This window comes from Patiria miniata, unplaced genomic scaffold (assembly GCF_015706575.1).
Source record: "Patiria miniata isolate m_02_andy unplaced genomic scaffold, ASM1570657v1 HiC_scaffold_5, whole genome shotgun sequence".
Classification (NCBI taxonomy): domain Eukaryota; kingdom Metazoa; phylum Echinodermata; class Asteroidea; order Valvatida; family Asterinidae; genus Patiria; species Patiria miniata.
Window position 1 is genome coordinate 29611035 of NW_024037072.1, and position 21801 is coordinate 29632835.

Genomic DNA, 21801 nt, shown 5'->3' on the forward strand with positions numbered 1-21801 from the left:
ATACGTCGCGCGCACAATAATATGTGTGTAAACACGCGCGTGTACTCCATTCGTTTGCACTACTTCCCGGTTCTAAAAGTCGTCACACTTCGGTACTCTATTATGGCTTGTTTTTTTATTGTTTGCACCTACCAAAAGAAGCATAAATAACATATCAATAGACGTCGCGCAGTTGATGGTGGGAAGTCTGTGTATGTGTGGATTGTTGGGCTGTGGATCATACAAAAATAGAACACTATACTGCCGTGTTGAGCACATCGCGAGAAAACCCTGTGTGGATTTACTATAGACTGAAACATATTGACACCTCTATGCCGCAGCAGCATAAGCACATTTTGAAGTCTGCTCATGGCACCATCAGCACGATGTGATGTATTACCCAAGATGACAGAATACAACTTTAGGTAACTCTTATCGTCCCATTCGTCACTTTGATACCCACAGAATGGCTGCCCTCTCCTCGGGACCGTTCTCCACCGATGCTTGGGTATTGCCGGCTATGACGGTGATGGCACATTGCCTGCACACACCGGGGCAGGTAAGGGGAGCTCTGCGAAGAAGCACGATGGACCCACCGGCATGTTTCTATCAGTCATGGGAAGCAATAGATCCTTGTTCATCTTCAGTGAGCAGAACTTCATCAGACGATATGCCAAGTGGTTGACAGATTGGCCATATCCTTTTGATTGCAATTGATAATCTAATTCTCAATGCTTGTTCTTTCAGCAAAACGAAACTTGAACAGTTCAAACATCCCTATGTGATTTGTTTTCGTTTTTCTGAAAGAACACTGAACTTTTTGTGATCCGTGGACAGAACCTTAAAACGGCGGTTGTGTTTAAAACTCCGTAACTTGAAAAGTACATGAGTGATTTGACTGATTCTTGTACTAAAAGAAAGCTTATGAATTGGGCTTTTATATCCTAGATTTTGAAAGTGCTACATGCAGAACTTCACTAAACAGGCATTGAGTTTTTTTTTTTTTTACTCATCCTGTATATCTTGAGAATGTTTGCAGAGTTAATAAAGCGGTACAGAAATATTCCTTAACGATTTGTGTGATCACATTTCGATATGAATTGTCTGCCCCTTTTTCACATTTGAAGTGTCCATTATAAAAAAAAAATGCTTTCTTGGTCTCCAGTCAGATGTCTATTAAAGAGGCTTACGCCACTTGAAGACGATGACGCCTGTGCTTTTGAATATCAAAATTCTCTCAAGAGCATCTTAATTGAAACTGCAGAAAAATTGTGCTATGCAGTGTGGTATTCTACATTAAAGGAGCAGGGTATACTACGGACGTAGTAGAAATTACATTGCAGTTTTAAAAAGTTAACCTCAACTGAAGGTGCAGCAGCGATTGAGAGTTTGATTTTCACTTCATAATTACACATTTATTTATGTTTCTTCCAAAGTTATGAAACATCTGACAATGAATTTCCCCAATTGTTGAAAATATCAGTCTGTCTTGTTAATCAATGTCGACAGAAAGAAATTATATATCACCCATGAATAAATGTAAAAAAAAAATCACTTGTTTTAATAGCCATTTTCTCAGCAACCCAAAGTGCTGTTTTCATTACTCTTTCAATGTTTAAAGGACAAAGCTCCAAGCTTTAATCTGATACCAAACATTTTTAAAAATTAACACATTACGTTTTTGTAAAAAGGCAAACGTTTCAGGGTTGCATATTTTGGGTCACCCTCTATATACATAATGTTGACATGTAAGATTCAGTATAGCAAGCGTGCAGCATTGCTATCTATACAAAACTACTGCACGAATGTCAATACAAAAAGTCTGTTCATGCTCCAAAATATGTTATTTTGTTAATATAAATATAACATATATTTGCCAGCAACTTTGCAGAATTTCAAACATATGTTCTGAGTCCGGATGCGAACAGTGACTTGTGTGCACCGGGCCCGGGTTAGCAGTCCGGCGCTGTTTGGTAACTCAATCTGGTTGATGATCTCACGTAATTTAATTTCATGGACACCAGTAACCAAATACGTGTAGTGTATAATATATTCAACATGTTCTGAATACACGTAGAAAAGTAATACTAGACAGCCAACAAAGCAATAATAGTTCAAAGCTCCATTTTTGGAGTCGGTTTTGAAAACTGACATCACTTTGTGTCCTAGCTTTGTGTCCTATGTTTGAAAAATAGTTCGAAGTTTGTAAAAGTTGAAGAGCAATCAATCATGGGTTACTTCTGTCCTAGTTGCTACCTGAAAAATGGCCACACGTCGTAAAAGGAAAAAAAAATATTGAATGAGATGTATTACTTGTATGCGATAATATTGATTGAAAAACTACGAATTGAAAGGCAAAACCTTCAGGTGAATCGTTTCTTTTCTGCTGCAGCGCAGAAGTTGCCTTTTTTCCGCACACGTAAGGTTAAGACGCGTCGGCGCGCAATAAGTATACACATAAGACGTTCTGATCAGACCCCTAGTGTAATGTGGTGTGAAACCCCCCCCCCCCCGATGCTTTTCAAAATTTCATGGCCGGATATTTGTTGGAATTAGGTCAACCCCCCCCCCCCCACTCACCGGCAAAGATTTACGTCACTGCAACATTAAAAAGTTATTTTGAGGTTTGATGTACAAGTTTGAAGATCATAAAAAAAGATAATTTTGAAGTTATTCATTCATAACAATGTACAGCATGTCTCATAAAATGTAGCAGTCAAACAACTTTTTGTCGGAGGAAACTAAATCTGTTTTTTTTTTGTGTGTGTTCAAAAAAATACCATGAGACGATAGTGTTAAGCGCTTGACGGGTTCTTTTGTTCTGTGTGATTTGGACCTCTTGTTTAAATAGTTATACATTCTTGGTATGTGAATGCCTTTCTTTAGATACCAGATAATCTGAAAAGTGGCCCAACTTGGAATTTCAGTTCTTTCATTAATTAGCTGCATCTCTGGACTGGGGTGCCCAAATGATCAGTTGGGATAAAGAATGTGTAGAGTATTTCTTATAACCGCAGACTCTATAGATAAGTTTTGCACACACTAAAAGAGAGTGCTGGTAATTTTTGATGTTTGTGAATCGACTGCTTAATTATTTATTGACACACGCCGTATAAGTATGCAACGGTCTAGATAGATGACAAAAAGATATAGTTAGCCATGCAAGATTGTAAAATGGTGCTGCATTCTTGTTGTCATTTCCCTTACATTGTCCAAACCAATATAAGTAATTACTGGCGAGGCCTGTACGCAAAAGCATTCACTGGAGATTGATCATCTTTGCATCTGACTTCGAATATTTAGAATGTACTGACATTCCTAACGTGTGACAGCATACAAATCTTTGAACCTGACTTCTCAGACCAACGATATCGTCACCTTTAAATACAAAAGTCCTTCAAACGTAATTCCTTGTTTTAGATTTGTAATTACACTTACTATGTAAGTGGTTTTCTGACTAAATTAATAACAAGCTCTTATTTAAACTCTAAAATAACGTTTCAGATATTGCGGCAAGTAGGCCTATATCTTCAAGACACTTTCAGAGATGTCAAGAAGTATTTCATTTACTGTTGACATACTGCAGTGAGTATAGACGCATGTTTCTTTCTGTACGTTCTTAATTCTACAGGTTGCAAATGAAACAGGTTGTCCCCAAAACGTTCCAGAGCTCAAAAAAACAAGCCGACAAACGTTTTTAAAAGATACTAATTAGTTACAAAGACAGAAGGATGAATTATTGAGAAAAAGTACTATATTTCCATGCAAAGATGACATGAACTGTTGGCAGGGAGGGAATTATGTTCATAGATTTATTTATAGTAATATTTTGGACCCTAATTAGCGATTTAGTGAATAATGTTGTGAGACAATAAAAAGGAAATGTTTCTTTAAAGTATAGGAGGAAAAGCTCATCGAGTCGATTCTGAAGTAAAACAAGTGCGAGTGAAAAATGCGACGCTGATGGCACATATGGAACACCATACTTTTGGTCAATTTTGGGGACATTAAATTTTCCCTCTTCTTGATACCGTCCAACCACTACGTGACTATAACATTACTTCACATATTTTGCCTCCATTTACAAACTTTTCATAAACATCTTTCCGAATTGTTACAAACATTTTTTTGTTTAATTATCGTATTAAAAATATTTGGTTTGCTTTTTTTGTTGTTGAAAATTCAATTTTGGTAGTTATATTTTATGGCAACTGAAGCGGCTTATTTTGGTCATTTTCAGGTACAGACATAATGCAATATAGTCGCGCATGCGCATCGATTGAAAGAAAACCCGTGTTCCCGAAAACTTTCGTCAAGAGTGCATTTACTGACGACGGCATGGTATTTAGTAAATTAATCAATTATTTTTGGTCAACAATTTTGGTCAATTTTTGGGGACAGACAGACAGACAGACAGACAGACAGACCGACAAAGTGACATGTCGAAGCTCCTGCCAGAGCTTTAAAATACTATACCCTTTCCAAAAAACAAAATCTAAGAATCCAAACGATACGATCATTAAGGCGCACCAAGTGAATTCGATCCGTATAGTCACATAAAATCACAAATACTGTGCCAACTTCCTAATTGACTTTGTTAGAATAAATGGGGAAATAGTTATTGGCCTAAAGAATAAAATATAACACTTGTGATATTTTGTGGGATATGCGTACAATAGTCCTGGCATACCATTGTGTTCATGTTGGAGGTAAATTGTTTTCATCTGAAATGCCGGTAAACTATTTATACATAATGCAGATAATGTTGCTGGTAGACTTAAACGTGCATCTATAACAAATATACGTCACGCACATCGAGGTCGTTTCATGTTTCCATGAATATGTTCATCATGCGGAAGGCATTTACCGATCTTTTTTTTTTATTGTAGCTGTTTATTAAAGAATTGATTATTAACTCCAAATAGGCCTAGATATATAGTTAACTCTTACCACCCTGAATCCATCAAACTCCATACCTTTTTTCTGGAGTTTTCAGGCGGATTCAGGATACCTTCATATTGAAAACGGGATTTTGATGGATTGAGGATTGTAAGCCTAGCGGTACTGTAGGATTTTGATGGATTCAGGATACCTCCATACTGAGCAGTCATCAACACCAAATTTGTTGTGCATGACACAATAGGTGGATTTTGGCGGATTCAGGATACTTTCTAGTAAAGATACCCATGAATGGGTTAGGGTGAATGAAAATGTTGAAATTATATGCCTGGCGTTAGTCAAATACATTTATTCTTCAAAGACTGGCGTGTTTATCCCCATATTTAGTGCATGTGTGTCCATGTTGTTAATATTTGTTTGCGTGCATATGCTGACACACTCATAGTTGTTTGTTGTCATTGGGTAATTCATGCTCGTTTGTCACTTTTGTATTCTATATTCACTTTAAAACATTGACTCAAGAATTGGAACTATAAAGATATCAAGGCTATAATGTTGCTAGTACCAATGTATTGGCTATATCTCTAGGAAGGGAATTTGGAACAGACGGTCCATCACTTTGACAAAATCCAGTTATTTTCACTCAAAAAGCTCCGTGCAAGTAATAATTATCTGCCCGTCTGCTTTTGGTAACTTTATGTTGACAGGAGTGTATTTGTGACCCCTTTGTCAATAAACGGTTTGAGCACATATAGAGACGCCGTCACAACAAACATTGCAATTAGTGAAATTTTGATTCAATAATTCGTTCGAGTTTCTAGATAGGGCTACCAAAAAGTGCTGTGGCCAATATCGGGAAATTGAGAACCAGAAAATATGACACAACACTGTTTTGTGCTTACAGAAATTTACGAAATACATGAAACGAAATTTTGGCTAATAAAGCATACCATTTATGTATTTTGCGGAATTCAGTGCTCAGCTTCACCATGACATTATGTTAGCCCATGTTGTGTAACAGTGTCTGTGTTTACAGCAGAGGCGTAGCTGGGGGGGGGGGGGGGGGCAAGTGTTCTGAAAACATCTTTGGCGTCTAGAAAATGTCTTCCCTTCACAATTCCCGGTAACTTGTTTATTATATTGCCATTTTGTTTATTTATTTTATAGCATCTTTCTGTAAAACGATTTCACCAGGGTATTGGTGATTTTCAGTTTACTTTTTTTTTTTTACATTCCATTGAATTCCTTAACCTTATTCCTTCACTCCATTCGAGTATCTAATCCTTGCTACCATCATAGCAAATTGTGTTGTCCTGGCTCTAGAAGTCCATCTACCAAAGGAAGACAAGACGCCCATGTATATGGAACTGGTGAGTGTTGACATAACTCTTATGCTCCAACTTGAGGGAGCTGTTGGATATGACTACCGTGTTTCAAGGGCCAATGAAATGTATATTTTATGCGATCCTTGAAAATGCATCTTTGTGTCCCATTTAACCTTTTTTCAATGTTCATTTTATCGTTTTCGAGGTTTTTTTTTTTTTTTTTGGCTAATGCGAATTCCCATATTCATGAGCAAAAGTGTGACCTCATATCAGGCTGAACCTCATGTAGCAGGTTGCTAGAATTTTGGATATTGCGCTGTCTTAAATGTTCTTTTCTGTAATGTTTTAATGAGCAAACTTTTGGGTTCACAATTTCAACAGGAAAACACTTAATATCAACAGTGCCTTCCAGACATCATGGCAACAGCGCCGGCCATCAGTTGTCAGGAAAAGCATGGACAATTTTTAAATGTTTAAAGAAGTGCACATTTTAATAAAATAAGCCAATAAGGGATGTCAATTAGTTTTTCAGAAAGTAGTACAAAGGTTCCTAAAAAGTATTCACTTTATTGGCCTTTTAAAACAAAAAACGGTGCTTTGAAATGTTCACCCGAACACGTATTGCACATTGTTCAAGTCTTACTTGTCAGTAACTTTGGTCCCAGTGTCTGCTTTCAACCTCGAGAGCAGCCATTGGTAACGTGTATAGAACGTTGTAGTTGTAGAACTATAATTCATAAATCATAAATTGATTGTAAATTTAATTTTTAATGCAAAATCATTTCTTTCTCTAATAATAAAGCCGAAATACAAAAAAAATATGGTTAAACAAATTAAGATTTCCTTTTTATTGGAATTGATAATAATTCCTCCATGCATTTATCACTTGCAAAATGTATTTAAAAAACAGAATTTCTAAAAGTGGCCCAGGTAAGCTTGGGGGCCAACAACTTTTTTTCGTGAAACTATAAGGATAACTGAATTACCTAAGGCTCACTTGGGAAACTGGATAAAATTATATGATTGCTTTTACATTTTGTTCGTAACAAATTGCAACTTGTCTGTTTTTATTCGTGGTGCCCTTTAAAGTTCTCTAACCATAGTTGTTTTACGGGGAGAAGATCAAGGGCGGATCCAGGGGGGGGGGGGCAAAGGGGAAAATGCCCCCCCCCCAAAAAAAACGAAACCAATTTGTTTTTATTTTTTTATGTGACATTGCAATAAAGGCAGGCAATGAGTACACAACCATTTTTTCCTCAAAAAAAAAAAATTGGTTAAAGTGGTCAGAAATTGCCTCAGATCGCACCACAGAGCATCTAGAATCCAAATAATTTTTTGACCCACTTTTTGGGGGGACCAAAATTGTTTTGGCCCCCCAAAAAAATTGTGTTCTGGATCCGCCCTTGGAGAAGATACCACATCCATGTAGGTCTACATCATATGTTTGCGTCTTGTATTGTCCGCCTACAGGAGAAGACGGAGATTTACTTCCTTGCCATTTTTGGCCTGGAAGCAGCCATCAAAATCACGGCTCTAGGTCTGGTACTACACAAAAACTCCTATCTCCGCAGTGGATGGAACTTTATGGATTTTGTAGTCGTAGTTACTGGGTAAGTTTTTGTTATTGTTTCATGTAACTACTAACTTATAAAAAAATTTAGATTTTAATTTTTATTGGGTTTAGGCCTAATGCGTAGATTTCCGTGTTTGTTTTATTTGATAACAAAATTTGCAACGTTTCCTATGCATATGAATTCCTTTAAGATTGATTTTAATTGTAGAATTTTGATTAAATATTGATAATTGTTATCCTTTTCTTTATTTCATTTTGCCGGATGTCACCGCCCTGTTTCTGGGGGGGTGGGGGGGGGGGGGGGGGGGGGGGGGGGGGCTGCAGGGATGCCTGCCCCCCCCCCAATTTCCCAGGCCAACAAAAGTGACCCTCTCGCAGTCAGAAATGTGCCTCTTTGAAATGAAAACAAAACATGCCCCTCAACGCATACATGAAAGCATGATGATCGCACTTAACAATTGTCTCCTCTCTTGCAATGCAAAAGTGCCCCTCAAAAACACAAATACCCTCGCGCATTAACAAGATTGTGAACCTTCTCGAGATGGAAAATATCCCTCGAAAGCACAAACACCCCTCTTGCAATAATGAAACTGTGCCCCTCGAGCTCTAGATGGGAAATTGGCCATCAAAAACAAAAGTGCTCCTCTCACGATAACTTATAGAGATGGATACTGCCCCTCGTAAGCAGTGGCGTCACCAGACTTTTCAGTCTGGGGGGGGGGGGGGGGGGGGGGGGGCACAGGGGGGGGGCACCAGCATTTGATGGGGGGGGGGCACTTAGGTGGATACGGATCGCCGTCCTGGGGGAGGGGTCTAAGGGGAGGGGGTGCCCCCCTCCCCTTTGGAAAATTTTCGCATACGGAGGATGGGCTAGATGCAAAATGGTGCCACATTTGATGCTAAATTCGATCTGAAGATATCTCCAAAAATTGCTATTTTTGAGGTAATGATTTTAACAACGCGCAGAATTTTGCAGAGGATAGGGGGGCACCAGCATTTGATGGGGGGGGGGGGGCACTCGGGGGGGCACTAGGTTTTCCAGGGGGGGCACGTGCCCCCCTGGCCCCCCCCCCCCCTCGGCGACGCCACTGCTCGTAAGCATGATAGTGCCCCGCTCGCAACATTATTATAATTATTATTGATGATTACAATGACCACATGTATATTCCATTTTGGCCAAAGCACACATTTTTTGTGTGTATGTATGTATATATATGCATAGGGTTCCCATGTTGACAATTAGCTCTATCCTCTTTTGGGCTCCTGTACGGTTTTCACTCCCCGGCCTGTTAAACAATATATTTGATGTACATGTACATGTATTTATTTGTGAACACTGGTGGAAATAAATGAACTGAACTGAACTGAACTGAACATTAAAACTGTGCCCCTCTCAACACGGAAAACTGACCTTTAAAAAAATAATAGTGCTCTTCACGCGAATAAAATGTCACTGAACTGGCCACAAAAGCAACAGTGCCCCTCTCACGAAAAAAAATGGTCCCTTTGCACAGGCTTACTAGTCAAATTCAAAGGCGGACCCAGATAGGTTACCGCCAGGGTGTGCTGGAGGCTGTCTCAAGAGAAAAAAAGAATTTATTTGAGAGCAACACTGCTATATTGAGACTATTTCAGAAACATACACTGTATTATTTTGAGTAAGGGAATTAAGATTTATACAATTTTTAACGCAAACATTTATAAAAGTGTATGTCAATGTTGACAGTAAATTTTGTTCCGTGTAACATGTATTCCTTGCAATGTGAACGAAAATAGTTTCACAACTTCCTCCTCTTTCACATTGACGGATAGGAAGGTGGCTTTTTTCTGAGCGAGTGCCCCTTTTTGGTTCCCCGCCCCTCCCCCTTTTGAAAGGCCTTCCGTCGCCGCTGCTCATCCAAGGAACATTCAATATAACTGGGGGGGGGGGGAGCAGTCGTATAACAAGCAGGAAACAGAACAAAGATTGAAAATACGAGAAATACAACTGAATGAACTCTTTCCATGCATGAGTACTAAAACAATTTTAGATGAAAAGTTTGTGCAGTTTATACGTTACTTATTTTAGTGGATTTTCAGTAATCTAGTGTTGCACCCCTTTTGAAAAAAATGGGAATGTCCAATAGCAAAATTCGAGGTCAAAATGTCAAAACACTACATGTGGAGCGGAGCTAGCTAGCTAGCTCGAGAGACACGCGTGCCGAGACAGCTGCGGAGTATGTGTGGCGATCGAGTGATCATTTCGGAAATTTTTTAGTCCCCAAAATGTTCCGACAATTTCACACTGGGCTTTGTCAAAACATGAATGGTGATATGGTGAGGAATACTATTCTAGAAATTCCATGCGTTGTATATTAAAATTAAATTGGGTCATTTCCAGAAATTCCATTACGAGACGTGTTAACTTGCCCGAATGCCTCTGTGTACGTGTGCGGCCAGAGGCATTAACCAGTTGCGCAATTTGCATTTTCTTTTAAAAAGCCAAGGGCAAGGCTAATACTAGTAATAGTTTAGCCATCTGTTACCCGAATCAATATAATGGCGATCGTGAAGTGTAGGGCCCCTGTTTTCTTTTGATCAAATTAGAGTCAAAAATATTTTTTATTGCTCAAAAAATCACCTTTAGTTTACAATCAAAAGCAGACTTTTCTCAATTCTAATGACAATCATTTTGCAATTCTGAACAGTTTCTTGGGGTAGAAATCATGATTTTCCTCAAGTTTGTGCCTTGCGATTCAGAGCGCCGTGCGTGCTCACGGTACATCGCGCGGTGATCGCCATCTTCATTTTCGGGTTGCATGTTGTCGCCGCGCTGTCATCGTCATTTTACCCCCAAATTTCCCTCAAATTTTCAAAAATAAAACCTTGCCCTGTGTTTATAGCTCCATGCTATGACATACCTGTTTATAGAGAATGCTGCCAACTAGTTTGGTACATGTAGGTCTTCCCTAAAGTGGAGTTTGTTCCCTTATAGGAATCGGGCCCTACACTACACGATCGCCAATATAATAATCTCAACAAATTCAACTGTTGTGTTCATGCTGTTGCTTAGTATTCGCAAACATTATGGGCTTTGGTAACATTAAAAAAAAAGAATTTTAGGATAGGCCTAAAATTTATACCAAACAATATTCTAATGGGTATGACACTGTTCTCAACGCAATGGCGTTTGTTTTGGCAACTGTTTTGGGCCGGCCAATTCGCCAAAATATTGTTCAAATGGGACTTTTGATTTACACTCATTTTCATTTACATTTTCATCGCATGTTTTACCCTTCCTGTTCTAAAGTTTTTAAAATGCCGCATCCCCACCTGCCATTGCCAACTCCTCAGAGTTACCCCAACTGGCAGAAAGATTGCAGTTTTATAGCAGTAACCAGGAATTGGGGAAATAATGTCGCAACCTGACGCCACTTCAGCGGTTGTGTACAAATTCAAAAACTGATGCATAGAATGTGAATACGATCCAGGCAAGGATTTGAGGAAATCCTGACAACTCAATCAAACTTGTGCACCAATTGGGATTCAAACTAGGATCACCAAATATGCAAGGCATTCAGGCAAGGAAACTTTAATTCCCTCCAAGCTGAAATCTTTGTGCAAGTAATGAGACAGCAGCCGTAACAAAGTGATCCTCCATCCTTAACTTACTCCCCAAACCAACAACCTGATCCTTGCCACTGTCTTCCCATTACATGGTGTCCCTGCAGGTTTATCACCTTCATAGGGGATTTGATAGAGGAAGGATCAGGCGACGGCAGTTCTGGGGCTCCAGACCTCCGCACCCTTCGAGCTATAAGAGTGCTTCGACCCCTGAAATTAGTATCAGGCATTCCAAGTAAGCTGAATTGTTTTCCTTTGCATGAAACAATTGAGCTCAACCAATTCCGGTACCCTGGATACTCCTGGGGCTGGCTGCATGGCCAGAGTGGTTTGGTCATGGACACAACATGTCGTCAGCGTTTTATTGAAGGGACAAATGGGCCAGGGGGTGTTCAACAGTGCTTTTGAGAAAAACGGGTTGAAGTTGCCCACTTTTTGAAATAAAGATCTCGCCTATTTTTTGAGCACATGCCGACTAATTTTTGATACAGATAGTCAGGATAGTGAGCCGAGATCTTAAACTTTAAAGATGTACCAATTACAGTACAATAGAACAATTAATTGTGGACTAATTAATTTCCATAGAGATTTGTCTTTTGTAAAAACTCCAAATCCCACACCCCTGTTATTTTGGCAAATTGCCAATATCCATTGACAATAGCCTTGGCACGAATTGAACTCTTTGTGAAAAATTAAATTCTACACGTGCATTGTTTTTGCCTCATAGAGTTTGTGATAGAGTTAGAATTTGTCTCCTCTTGAATGTTATCCAACTATGCTGACTTTTTTTCTGGTAGCTCTTTACAATATTTTCATTCATCCTATTCCCATTCATTTGATTCCAATGTTTGTTTCCGTCTGTGACAGGTTTGCAAGTCGTCCTCAAAGCTCTGCTGAAAGCCATGGCTCCTCTCCTGCAAATCGGCCTGCTGATCTTGTTTGTCATTGTCATCTTCGCCATCATTGGGATGGAGTTTTTCCAGGGAAAATTCCACAAAACCTGCTTCGAAACGGATGAATTTGGTAACAACACAGGTAAATATAAAACAGTGACTTGCCCCCTCACTACTTAAACTTTTTGATGAAATTATTTTATAATAAATTTTAAACAAAATCTCTGCATGTATGCAAAAATGCTTTTCTTGATAAAAGTGGGATACCTGGTAAAATGCCGTGTGACCCACTATCTGTTGGAGTGCTTTGGCCTTGTGGTCTGGAGCATTGAACCTGGGTCTATCTGCAAGTAATTCTGCAGGGTTGTGGGTTCGATTCCCACCTAGGACTGTGGTGCATGTGCCCTTGGGCAAGGCACTTTGTCACTCATTGCTTCTCCCCACCCTGTGAGGGCAGATATGGTTATTGTGATTGATTTTAGCTGCTTTGCATTCATCAAACAGACATAGTTCTAGATTTTTTCTATTTTGGTTACTTTCAGACTCATGTCTAAGGCTAGTCCAAAAATTTGGGACTCTCAGTACTGTGTATGAGAGTCCCAAAACCTAAGGTACTGAAAACATGCAATACAAGAAAATAGACTGACATCTGAAGCATCCAGTCAAACAACTCTTCAGTACTGCATCAATCAACTGTCAGCTGACTGTACCAAAAGAGATATCGAGCATGATAAGCTTGATTTGCATGAAACAAGTGTGAAATGATGCGAGGTTGAACGCGGGGTTGAAAAATAAAAAACTAAACCCGGGGCGGCACTGGGTTCGCCCAGGGTTGAGTTCAACCCGGGTTGAGAGGCTCTAGTTTGAAGAGGGCAAGTACAAGTCAGATTTGGTTGTTACTGGACTGTTACTGGACTATTTACTAGACTGGGATGTATTACAGATGAATTGATAAGTGACGTCATGATGACTTCGTCACATGTTGTATATCTGCAGAACTAAAGGTAGGTCCACTTTGGTTACATTGTGGTATATGTACATGTACATGTACATGTATGTTTAAATCCGGGATGTGTCATAAAAGAAAATTGAAGTGACATCTATGATCACATCATCACATTACATGTGTACATCCTATATCTACAAAACTATTCGGTCCTTACATGATCTGCATGTTTCTACTGCACATGCACAATATGTTTTATCAGTCTATAACATGAGATAGAAATGCATTATTACAAAACAGCCATATGTTTCTCCACATCTAGTTTAGTTATTATAAATGATTATTCTCAGATTTATTGCACATAATTTGCTTAATGATATTTTCAACTTTGCTTTTCAATGAGAATTGGGCTAAAGTCTCAACGGAGACTCATCCATTGTAGTAATTTGTTTCGATTGAAATATAAAAACCTCTAGCAACAACACAGGCCAATAGGCATACATGGCGTTTCCATTCTCGCATAGCTTATTCTGCATCCTTGCCCTTCAGCATCATCTGCCATTTTTCCCCCCATTTTTTTCTTCATTTTTAAAATGAATTGATTTCCTTTGTTCTTGTGGAAACTAGGAGTCATATCCATGGCAAATGGGGATCCCCAAGTGTGCGCAGATACCAGTAACACTGCCGGTTACCACTGTCCTAATAACACCATTTGTTCTGAGTATTGGGAAGGTCCCAACTTTGGCATCACCAACTTTGACAACATGCTCTTTGCAATGCTGACGGTATTCCAGTGTATTACCCTGGAAGGCTGGACCAACATCATGTACTATGTAAGTAACAAATATTTGCCCTGTTCATATTTACATCGACCTAAATACAGACTGCATGCATATTAATTGGTATGTGTCGTAAGCCATATGGCAGCCAAAGAATGCGGTCTGTCACTTACCATGAGCTGTGTTACTACCACTGGACAAAGGCCGCTGTGCAGTCATGCTTGTAAGCCAGTGCAAGGGGTTAACACCCCCTAACAGCTCGCCCCATGCCCCCCCCCCCCATTGACTTGATCCGAGGTCATGAAGACACCAATTTCATGGCAGTTCTCTGACTGTTAAAATGGTTGTTTTTATTTCATTATGGCGTTGCCAAATTTACCAAAATAATTTCATCCGCCAAATTCCTTTGCAGCATTTTTCCAATCAAATGAAAAAAATATTTAGAAAACACCAGAGCTGCCAACTATTACAAATTTTTCGTAATTATTACAAATTTTTGTTAGATTGACAAAAATACGAATTGCCTCTAAAAAATTACGAATTTCTCATTTTCTACCTAACGGAAAAAAAAAAACTTGTTAAGTATCGTTTTTGTGAATATACGTGGTACCGACCTGTGCAATGTTGTAATGGGTAACAACAGGAACCAGTTACGTGTGAGACTCGCATTTTAAGTTGGTACCCAGAAGATTGCCATGTGAGTCCGAAGTGTTCATCATGTTCATTGTATTCACGAAACATTTTTCGAACATTATGTGACATCATCATGACTTCAAAGACAACAAAAAAGGGCCAATTCTTAGTGACAAGTACTGTATTGAAAGGAATTTGAGTTTATCACAACGTCCAGAAAAGATAAATCAGCATGCGTTTGCAAGGTATGTTGGCGGGATATTTGTATCGCGTACGGTGTGCCTAAATATGTGTAAAAACATACAAACTCGAAACTCAACATTGATAGCATGCATCTCAGAAAAATATGTGCACATGTTATTATTGTCATTATTTATTTGACTTCAAACAAATACAGACAGTAAAACAAAATGAGGGCATAATTAAAAAAAAATTAATAATTTTTTTTTCTAATTAATTTTTTTTTCTTTAATTATCCTATGTTTTACAGTAAATTATTAATCACAACAAGAAGGGTATGCATGAGTATGTATGTGTACGTGTAAACCATATGTACCTGTACCTATATGTTGGTGAAGCTGGTACATACACTGTTAATGTATGCGCAGTTGAAAATGACACCACTGGTTGATTATTAATTTGGATTTTGAAAAGTTGGCAGCTAGGAAATACCAGTAGATAGCTGATGTTGCTAATATTCACAAAGCTCATTGTTCATGCAAATCCATGATCAGTGGACCATTTAACTTAAGTCACGTACAGTAGATGCACATAAATTCCAATCGTGAGTGCTTGCACATGCATGCACACACACACTCTGACTGGCATACATGTGCGATTTATACAAAAAAGAAATATATTTCATATAAAAAAATTATGCAGCACCAAAATTATTTATGACTTGGAAGCCCATTTACTTTTAAGTGAGAAACTAATTTCAATTGCCCTACACGTCCAAATCATATCACTGTTTAAACGGAGTAACCAAAAAATCAGTTTCGTCCTAAAAAAGCAATTTATTGTGTGTTCTAACTTGTTTGGAACAACAAGGAAAATGACACAGAATACTTATTGCTTCAACAACTGTAGTGAGTTACAAAATATCTTTATTTAAAATCCACTTGTTGTTTTAAAGACGGGCCTTCAAAAGGACTTTGTTGAATGTAATTAACTTTTAAACTTAGGTTTTATCACCAGTGTTGTAGTCGAGACCGGATAGTCCGAGACCGAGACCTGAAGTTGCGAGACCGAGACCGAGACCAACCCATTCAAGGCGGACCGAGACCGAAATGGTCCGAGACCGAGACCGAGACCGCGGATAATAAATAACAATAATCTAAATAAAAAAAACAAGACACTAATTACAGCTGAACAGTCTGTCCTTGAGATGATGATGTTGATGGGGATGTGAAGGAAGTGATTGAAAGCAGGAATCACTTGTACCTGCTTAATTGTGTCATGCGAGTGCTCTTCATTTTTGCTTCATACCATAAATTACAACATGGCAACAGAATTTGTTATTGTCCAGTCAATTAAAAAAAAAGGGAAACAACCTTATTTAAAGAAGGGGAAAACCTAATTTGATGAACTCCATATATTGTTGCCACTTTTTAAAAACATATTTTTTAAAATTAATATTGTTTAACTACTATAAAGTGTCAATCTGATGAAGAAACTCTAACTTTATAGGAGTACGGCAATTTGTACTAGTTTTTTGCGATGTTGAAACTTGCCATAAGTAAAAAGTTAAAGGTGGATGTTTCATCTGTTATAGGAACTAAACTAAACTGTTGCAGAACCCTAAACTCCACAGCCCTTGGTTTCAGCAATGACTACTAACGGATATTTCAAAGCAGCTTTAATTTTACATTGGACCTCCTTGTAAACCTGATTCAAAAAAAATTTGGAGCAAGAAAATATTGATTTATTTTTTAAAATTTCAGTCATGGAATATAGACTTGTACATGTAGACCCAAAAATTGAGAGGTGGTCGCCAGAGAGGCCTGGCTTAGGCTGAAATGTAATTTCCATTTTATTTGTGTATAATGTCAATACCATTACATATACTATAGAAGATCGATGAACCATATTTGCCTGATCTATCTGTTAATCTGCCCGCCGTCATCATCACCATTAGCCTATTTGAGAATATGGCCGACACAATAGAAGGGCGCTGTCACAAACTGAATGTGGTGGGCGAGATGTACATTTAGGATTCATGGCTGCATGCGCACGCCTATTTGTGTTTTGTACCAGCGTATCACCCGCATCGGCTACTATGCCGGGCGATAATACTTGAATATTTTAGTAATTTACAAGTACAACATATTGCCAATATTTCAATCGTTTATTGTGATGGCCGTAAACAGCATTTAGCGATTAACCCTAACCCCCTAGGCCCTTGTTGCTTACAACCATCCTCAATCCTCCAAAATCCTCCAACTCCGCCTAAATTTTTCAAAATTGTCAGACAATCCTGCCTCAAAATGCATTCATCCTCAATCCTCCAAAATCCTCCTCATCCCAAAACTTTGCACTCGTGTTTAAATGAAGGATAACCAACGCCAAATCCTTCAAAATCCTCAGACAGTCCTGCCTCAAAATGCATTCATCCTCAATCCTCCAAAATCCTCTTGTGCTTCATTCACCATTCATCCTCAATCCTCCAAAATCCTCATGTGCTTCAATCACCATTCATCCTCAATCCTCCAGAATCCTCATTTGATTCAATCACCATTCATCCTCAATCCTCTAGAATCCTCCAAAACCGCCAGGAGGATTTTGGAGGAGTGAGGTGGGTTAGGGTTAATGGAACAAAAGTCTTCTTGACTCATGCAAGCGCAATTGACATTTAGAAAGGAGACAAGGCAGGCAATAAAACTCTATTTTTGTGTGACTATGGCAGTAGCTCAATTTGTGTTTATCACAGATGAAAAGATGAATACATGGCAAGTCAAAAATAAAGTGACAGTATGATAAAAAAGAAATGGCACCCTCCATTTTGTAAAAAAAAAATATAATTGGGATAAAGAACATATTATTGAGTAGTAACTCTGAAAATTTCACGTAATTTGCATTCTCTATTTCCAAGTCGTGCCTATTTTAATAAAGAGATCACAAAATTCAGTTGTCCACCACTAATAGCAATTTAACGGTCTACGAATTGATGAATATCCATTAATAAATATAATGAAAAAAAAAAAAGGTTTTCCCGCCTCCACGAATAAAGTAAAAATTGAAAAGGAAAACCTTATATCGATTGAACTGACCGTCACGTACCCTTTGTGATTTTTTCCTCCATTGATTTTTGACAGTGTAACAATTCCGAAGGGCCGTATTTTGTCTGGCTGTACTTCATACCTCTCATCGTCATAGGTGCGTTCTTCATGTTGAACCTCGTTCTTGGTGTCTTGAGTGGGTGAGTAGCAGTATTTTCATTATTAAAGATCCGTTTTGTCTCACCAGATGTACCCGCTACATGTAGGCCTGTGCTTTTAATTAAAGTGCATATATATATCAGGCATGAGGTTTTTTTCAGACTTTTGTCTGAAATGTAACTTTTGAATCTGTAGAAATATATTAACAGTATAGAAAGAAATGTGACATTAATCCAAGTGCAATTGCATTTCTTTCAGATGTAAGCACTGCATTGTTGAGATTTCAACTCTTAATATCCGCAGAGATCTCACTCACTTAACATCCAAGTTTGTTTGCCTTGGCGGTTGTAAAAACTAATTGTTATTTAGGTCTTCTTGTGTAAATTCCATCTTCTTCTCAAACAAATTCAAATGGACCATTTTCCATTCGCAGAGAGTTTGCAAAAGAAAGAGAGCGCGTAGAAAACAGACGAGAGTTTCTGAAACGCCGGCGGCAACAGCAACAAGAGGAGGAACTGGACGGTTACTTAGAATGGATATGCAAAGCAGAAGAGGTCATGTTGAATGACAATACGACCTCCAAGGAAGAAAAACCAATAATAGAAGGTCAGTTTCAAAGGTCATTGTTTAGAATTCAAAGGTTAAAGGTCAAGTCTGAATTCTTCCTGATTTTTACTTTAAGAGTTTAATAAAAGGAAGTAGGTTGATTTGTGTTTACACAATTCCGGTAATGAATCTGTTTCATGCAGAGCATTTAATTTTTGAAATTGCAATCTTCGCTGTGTCCCCATTTTGACCTTTTTTCTATCAGTGAGATATTGCCGTTATTTTATGATGCACATTCAATTATTTGGATATCATAGCAATAACATAAATGTTGAGGGTAATATATGATCCAGTACCTGGCTTTCATGCAGCATGGTTATTTTCATCGTTTGGGTGGACTGCTTGATTTTGAGTTGGACGTCTGTGGTTCGAATCCCCCAGTAGCAAAAAATCCTCTAAAAAACATTTTGAAGCAGGTGATACTTTCTTTAGTGACCGAGATTTTTAGGAATCCAGATGTGGAAAAAACAGAAAGATGTTAATTACCAGGTAGGTTTGTAGAGGGATGTTTTTCATTTGGATGTCCGCGGTTCAGCTGCTGCAACTTTTAAGTTCAAACAACAACATGCAAAATCGCTTCCTTACTTGACCTTATTCCTAAGAGAAAAATAACAATCTCCATACTTTTCCACTGTTCACTGGTTCCCAGCCCCTCATCATCACGTGCATAATCTAACCCGTAGTTAAGCCAAACTTACCGCTTCCCATCCCATATATATCATATCAGTGAAGATCAAGAAGCAGAAGAGATGCCTCTGGCTTCGTCACCGAGAGAAGAAGTTACGATTCTTTGTGCGTCACATGGTCAAAACGCAGGCATTTTATTGGCTGGTCATCGTGCTGGTGTTCCTCAACACTGTCTGTGTCGCTATTGAGCATTACGGGCAGCCAGAGTGGCTCACACAGTTTCTCAGTAAGTATACAATGTAACTGCCTTTTTTGGCACATTTATCTGATTTCCAATATAAGTGATCTAATTTTGAAACAGTTTCATACATGTAACATCAAACAAACGTTACAGACAACAAATATTGACATGAAAGAAGGTTTCTACCCCTACTTCTCAGGCAGTATTCTTTTCATTTCATTTCCAAATGAAATGGTCAAAAGGTCAAAGGTCAAGGTCAGCATGGTGAGATAAAGGTAAATGGTTTCCGGATGATAACTCGAGTTAGAAATGAGATTTTGGTGTCTAACTTTGATAGGGGGTTGCCCTTGGGTGTAGGCAAGTTGGGATTGGTTTTGGGGTCAAAAGGTCAAAGGTCAAGGTCACCGTGGTGAGTTAAATGTAAATGGTTTCCGGATGATAACTTGAGTTAGAAATGAGATTTTGGTGTCTAACTTTGGAAGAGGGTTGCCCTTGGGAGAAGGCAAGTTGGGATTGGTTTTGGGGTCAAAAGGTCAAAGGTCAAGGTCAGCATGGTGAGATAAAGGTAAATGGTTTCCGGATGATAACTCGAGTTAGAAATGAGATTTTGGTGTCTAACTTTGATAGGGGGTTGCCCTTGGGTGTAGGCAAGTTGGGATTGGTTTTGGGGTCAAAAGGTCAAAGGTCAAGGTCACCGTGGTGAGTTAAATGTAAATGGTTTCAGGATGATAACTTGAGTTAGAAATGAGATTTTGGTGTCTAACTTTGGTAGAGGGTTGCCCTTGGGAGTAGGCAAGTTGGGATTGGTTTTGGGGTCAAAAGGTCAAAGGTCAAGGTCACCATTGTGAGTTAAAGGTAAATGGTTTCCGGATGATAACTTGAGTTACAAATGCGATTTTGGTGTCTAACTTTGGAAGAGGGTTCCCCTTGGGAGAAGGCAAGTTGGGATTGGTTTTGGGGTCAAAAGGTCAAAGGTCAAGGTCAGCATGGTGATTTAAAGGTAAATGGTTTCCTGATGATAACTTGAGTTAGAAATGAGATTTTGGTGTCTGACTGAGGTAGGGCTTTGCCCTTGGGTACAGGCAAGTTGGGATTGGTTTTGGGGTCAAAAGGTCAAAGGTCAAGGTCACCGTGGTGAGTTCAATGTAAATGGTTCCGAATGCTAACTTGAGTTAGAAATGAAATGTTGGTGTCTAACTTCGGTAGGGGGTTTCCCATTGGTACAGGCATGTTGGGACTGGTTCTGGGGTCAAAGGCCAAAGGTCAAGGTCACCACGTTGAGTTAAAGGTTAATGGTTTCCTGATGATAACTTGACTCTGGCTGAGGGGTTTCAACAGCAACGCTGTTATTTTTGTTTTTTAAAGTGGCCTTTTTTTAATGTCATGCGAATTTTGGCAATTGTGCTGCCATGAACAGCGCCATTTTTGCTGTTGGTGATCATCCGGTTTGAACAGTGCCCCATAGGGAGATGGTGTCCAGACACACCCCCCCCCCCCACCCTGTCTTTTTTAATTTACTGATCGGTGAACAAATCCTGTATACCTTTCAGCAGGGATTGGTGAGTGTCTTGTTTCGAATACCCCCCCCCCCCTCCCCAGTGAAAGTGATCTTGCTACGGTATGCTGAGGGCGCGTACATTTCACTGGCTGACAATGTGCCGTTGATTGATTTAAATTAAGAACTAGGTGTCTACCACAGAAGCAAGGATTGAGGCGAACATTTATAGTGAATTCTTTGATGATAACCAGCCAAGAGTAATGGACCAATCAGATCACAATTTTTAGTCAGGTGATCCACAAGCACTGTGAGAAAATGTACCCAACCCAATAGCCTGCAGGGTCCATTCATGACCTTGCTAGTTCACATAGACTTTTATCATTTCAAGAGCCGTGATGACCACATACTCAGTAAATTGTTTTGTAGAGTTTTCAAGAGTTTACCAAATCTGTTCACATCCACAGCCCATGCAGACTATATCTTCTTAGGAATCTTCATCATAGAGATGGCCATCAAGATGTATGGCCTAAGCCTATCGGGCTACTTCCGATCTGCCTTCAACAAGTTTGACTGTCTGGTGAGTTATCCTGTCGCTCTGGGTCCGATACTTGAGTTACTTCCTGGCCAATCTTATAGCAGTATCACTCCTCATAATCACCATAATTGTTGTCAAAGATTGATGAGAGGTATCAGATTGATGAAAGATATCGTCTGTTGCCAGCTTCGCAGTATTGAGACGACTGGGCCACCGGTCACCTGCTTTGTGAGCGAACAACTCAGGAACAAACACAGATACATGTACTTACACACACATCCACCTTT

At 39.0% G+C, this 21801-nt stretch overlaps 1 protein-coding gene across 4 annotated transcripts in view; it reads left to right on the plus strand.

The window, feature by feature from the left end:
• The first annotated feature begins 310 nt into the window (after positions 1 to 310).
• LOC119740397 (voltage-dependent calcium channel type A subunit alpha-1-like) overlaps positions 311 to 21801 on the plus strand; it is a 52076-nt gene continuing 30585 nt past the window's right edge. For 2 of the 4 annotated variants that reach the window (XM_038215683.1, XM_038215684.1), the window contains exons 1-10: positions 312 to 674; positions 6143 to 6248; positions 7674 to 7813; positions 11487 to 11614; positions 12247 to 12414; positions 13846 to 14051; positions 17945 to 18048; positions 18441 to 18613; positions 19341 to 19526; positions 21444 to 21556. In XM_038215683.1, the coding sequence (XP_038071611.1) occupies positions 580 to 674; positions 6143 to 6248; positions 7674 to 7813; positions 11487 to 11614; positions 12247 to 12414; positions 13846 to 14051; positions 17945 to 18048; positions 18441 to 18613; positions 19341 to 19526; positions 21444 to 21556 (1419 nt within the window). In that variant the 5' untranslated portion in view covers positions 312 to 579. Of the gene's footprint in view, positions 675 to 6142; positions 6249 to 7673; positions 7814 to 9951; positions 10093 to 11486; positions 11615 to 12246; positions 12415 to 13845; positions 14052 to 17944; positions 18049 to 18440; positions 18614 to 19340; positions 19527 to 21443; positions 21557 to 21801 lie in introns of those variants that run through there. The other 2 variants (XM_038215685.1, XM_038215686.1) reach the window with 2 other exon arrangements.